The sequence below is a fragment of the Tigriopus californicus genome, chromosome 6 (genome assembly GCF_007210705.1).
Source record: "Tigriopus californicus strain San Diego chromosome 6, Tcal_SD_v2.1, whole genome shotgun sequence".
In the NCBI taxonomy this organism is placed as follows: Eukaryota; Metazoa; Arthropoda; class Copepoda; order Harpacticoida; family Harpacticidae; genus Tigriopus; species Tigriopus californicus.
This window is the reverse complement of record NC_081445.1, coordinates 3,024,464-3,028,139: the sequence shown is the minus strand read 5'-3', so window position 1 is coordinate 3,028,139 and position 3,676 is coordinate 3,024,464. Positions and strand designations below refer to the sequence as shown.

General features: G+C 37.6%; 1 protein-coding gene across 1 annotated transcript in view; it reads right to left on the bottom strand.

The window, feature by feature from the left end:
- Positions 1-1,711: 1,711 nt before the first annotated feature.
- Positions 1,712-3,676, bottom strand: part of LOC131881683 (innexin inx2-like) — a 20,139-nt gene continuing 18,174 nt past the window's right edge. The window contains exon 6 of the mRNA XM_059228621.1: positions 1,712-2,170. Coding sequence (XP_059084604.1) covers positions 1,837-2,170 — 334 coding nt within the window. The 3' untranslated portion in view covers positions 1,712-1,836. The remainder of the gene's footprint in view (positions 2,171-3,676) is intronic.

The following is a 3,676-nucleotide window of genomic DNA, read 5'->3' as shown; positions in this document are numbered from 1 at the left end:
TCAGATCAAGAGTGTCAGTGCCTGTGTCCCTTTTGTCCCTGGCTTTTTGCATCTCTGTCGTTTATGGACATCGCAAATTTCGATAACATTCTCTACTATGCTCTCTTTGACCTCTATGACCTCTTTGACTATAAGGGGCATTTTTGTCAAATCAAGAGAGTCAGTGCCTGTGTCCCTTTTGCCTACACTTGACTGGTTCATCCCACAGTCAAGTAGTGGCTGGGTGTGACCAACCCAAGCTATTAAAGCTTCCATAATGAAAGGCTTATTGATAGAGGACGTAGTTTTCCCATCCAAAACCAGCTGAAGACAGTTCCTAGCCCCTTCAGAAAGTCCCTTCAACAAAGCTTCCATGGTTATTGGAAGCAAGGCTATTTGAGGGATCCTAATCAGAAGTACTGGAAAACTTGAACAAAGAATATGGAGAAATATTCCGGAAGCTTCCTTCAGGACGTTTTATTTGCCTATTTTTGATGTTAAACGGCACAAATTCAAACTTCATGCGAGGATCAACTTGTTTCTGAGAGGTTGTCACCATGAGTCGCAATAAAGATTAATACTATTATTATTACTTGATTTTTCCTCTATGGAAGAATATAATAAAAATCCGAAGCGTCGGAGTAGTAATATGTCCCTGTTATTAGGGTATCGACTTTTATTAGCCAAAATTACTGTTTGTTTGATCAGCACTCTTTAAAGTTTGTTTGTGCATTCTCCCCGATAACTCCCAATCCAGCTTTCGCAAAGGTTTCAGCAAGATGTTTAAGTTGAACTACTGATTTTATTTTTTTGGTTGGGGGTGCTAGGGTCGGAGGGGTGAGCCCCTCGCCCAGCCACCGCAGCCAGCCATTACATCGTTCACTTCCAAATTCCGTTAAGCCGTTTCATGTCCAGTATCAGTTTTGGCTTCTCCGTCTGTGCTGTGGTTAGCGTTTAAAAGTTTCCTTACGATCAAAAATAGTTATCGTATGTTGAAAGCTATATAAGAGAATGTAAATGTCGGTTGTCGCATTATGGATGAAGGCGAGTTTAACTACCGGTACATCAATAACCAGTTTCATCTCAAAGCCATATTGAATGAAAATCATCATTTCCTCTCCGGTCAATTGAAGCAGCTCTCATGATTTATGGGCCAAAATTCCTCCGTGGACCATAACAAAAGCTCCTCAAAAACGTGTTGGGCACTCCTTTCGACTGTCAAATAAAAATATTATTAATTATCCCACCAATGAAACGGTTTACCCAAGACGGGGCAGGGCATAAGTCAGTTAACAACGATAAGGTTTCAGTAGAAGTTAGCTGATCCTTCTAATTTGGTCTTAGATTTTGCAGTTTTCCGTGTTGTTCAGAACCTTCACGCATCCGTCAAATCAGTAACCTTTGGTAGAACTTATTTGACATGATAATAAAATGAAAATCATACGAGACCAAGGCCCAGAAGTAACTGAACACTGTTGTTTGTAATCTGGAAGCCCTAAAGGCATCAAACAGAAGGGATTAACCAATGTTGGAAGAGATTGAATTTTGTTTGATCAACAATCAATCGCATACGTACCCTCTTAAAGCTTTATGCATCCATTCTCAAAGATATACACCACGTCTCCTTTCAACCGACGTTTGTTTGAGCAAGATAACGAACTAAAGATAAGCATGAAGTTACGCTACTCAATTTTCTCTCATGATCAGATATTATCTTCCTATTTCAGTCACATTAAGAAACAAAGTTTCTATTCTGTACCTAACATCATCATTCAACACTATGTTTGGCGAGATCACAAGGCTAGGGGATTACAATAGCAATGTTATGGAAACCTAATAAGTTAATGAGCAAGTTTATCATAATTTTGTCTCTTGAACGCTTTTCTCATCTTTTTGTTCCATTAACGAATAATTTGCAGGTAGGGTTCCATCTTTGTTTTCATTCTGCTCAGCATTTTCTTCAACGGTTGGGTGTGGCTCAGGCTTTTCGGAAATTACCGAGGAGTCTTCCGTTTCTTTGGCAAGTCTGCTTAAAAACACCAGGAAATTGTCTCGAGTCATGGCTTGGGACAAGTAGTAAAGAATCAACCAGTCCGAATAGTCAAGTTTCATGGTAATTACTTTCACTTGGTGCCCGAAAGTAGCTGCTTCTTCCTTTGACAACCCGAATGTAAGGTACAAATTGAAGACCCTGCAAAAAAGAGTGGTTGGAGATGATCTGTTTTTCTCATGTTATGTTAAGTAAGACTCTTGTATGAGAGGAATATCTAATCGAATGAAGTCTCCACATTGATACCCTGAATATTGAACCTATCTATCATTTGTTTTTCAATTGACTGTCTATGTTCAAATGGAGTTTTGGAGTCTCAAAGTTAAAGACCCAAAATGCAGAGATGCCCGAGATTGAGTTCGCATGATCAGAGGTACTCAAAACATCTATTTATCAAATTATTAAAAAAAATTACGTCCTATTATTATTATTGGAGGACGGTTTTAAAAGTTTTTCATATTGCAAATGTTTTTTCACATTCACCAAAAAAAATCACGAAGCACCAAAGACATTGTGAAACAAATCTTTACGTGACTTGCAAAGTAGTAATCCGTATGGTCGACTAATAGGCGGCATACAAATTCAACTGTAAATCTTGTGTCCCTGCGAAAAATATACACTTGAAAAACAGGCACTTCTGCAACATGTACCAATTCACAAGCGAGAAATTGATTCTAAAACCTTATTTGGGGTAGGTACATATATTGAAATCAAGAGGCGCCCAATTGAATGGAAGATTCGGACCCTCAAACAACATCAATAACCCATGGAGCCAAGAGCAAGACGCAACTTTTATTATTGAAATCCAATCTATCCCATCCATACATCCTAGATCCGGCCAAGCAATTGAGCAGGTAATGCAGCAATCAAATCAACTTCTAAAACCTTATTTGGTGTCAGAGACATCTACTGAAATCAAGAAACGCCCCTTTGAATGGAAGATTCGAACCCTCAAACTAAACCAATGAATCATGGAACCAAGTGACAGCTATAAGATCCCACAGTGGTAAAAATACCCTTAAAAGTTTTGACAGAAATTCCCAAACACAGCTTGGCATTTTTCAACCTCAGAAAATTATGGGGAACAATTTTGATTTTAATGCCTTTTGGAATTCTTGCCCACATAAAAAACTTACCCTAAAAACATTATAAAAACTAAAATTTTCAAAAACCTACTCAATATAAATTGGGAGCACGCTTACTTAGCTCTTGGATATAAGTCATGATATTATCTATTGCACCGCTACTTAGTTACATGGGATTTAGTGGTCCAAATTTCATCGTTTTTTGCCTCAAAATGCCCCGGTTAAATGTTAATATAATTTCCCAATGAATTAATGTCGATTTTCATTATCACAAAAATAAACGATTCTTTTTCTTTTTCTTGCATAGTCTCACAACAGCTAAAAATGCTATATAATGTCGCTTAAGACAAAGAAAAAGTGTGATCTTTGAAAATGTGCTTTACAATCATCACGTGTACACTTAGTTACGCATTCACTTGAATTCTGAAGACAATACATATAACAGACAATGATATAGATTTTGCCGGTTCTTAAATGCTTTGTTGAAACTGATCAAAAATAGCATCTTTAAAACTTCATTGGCATGTGTGAAATTTTCAGTGATCGCTCAACAAAATGTCTT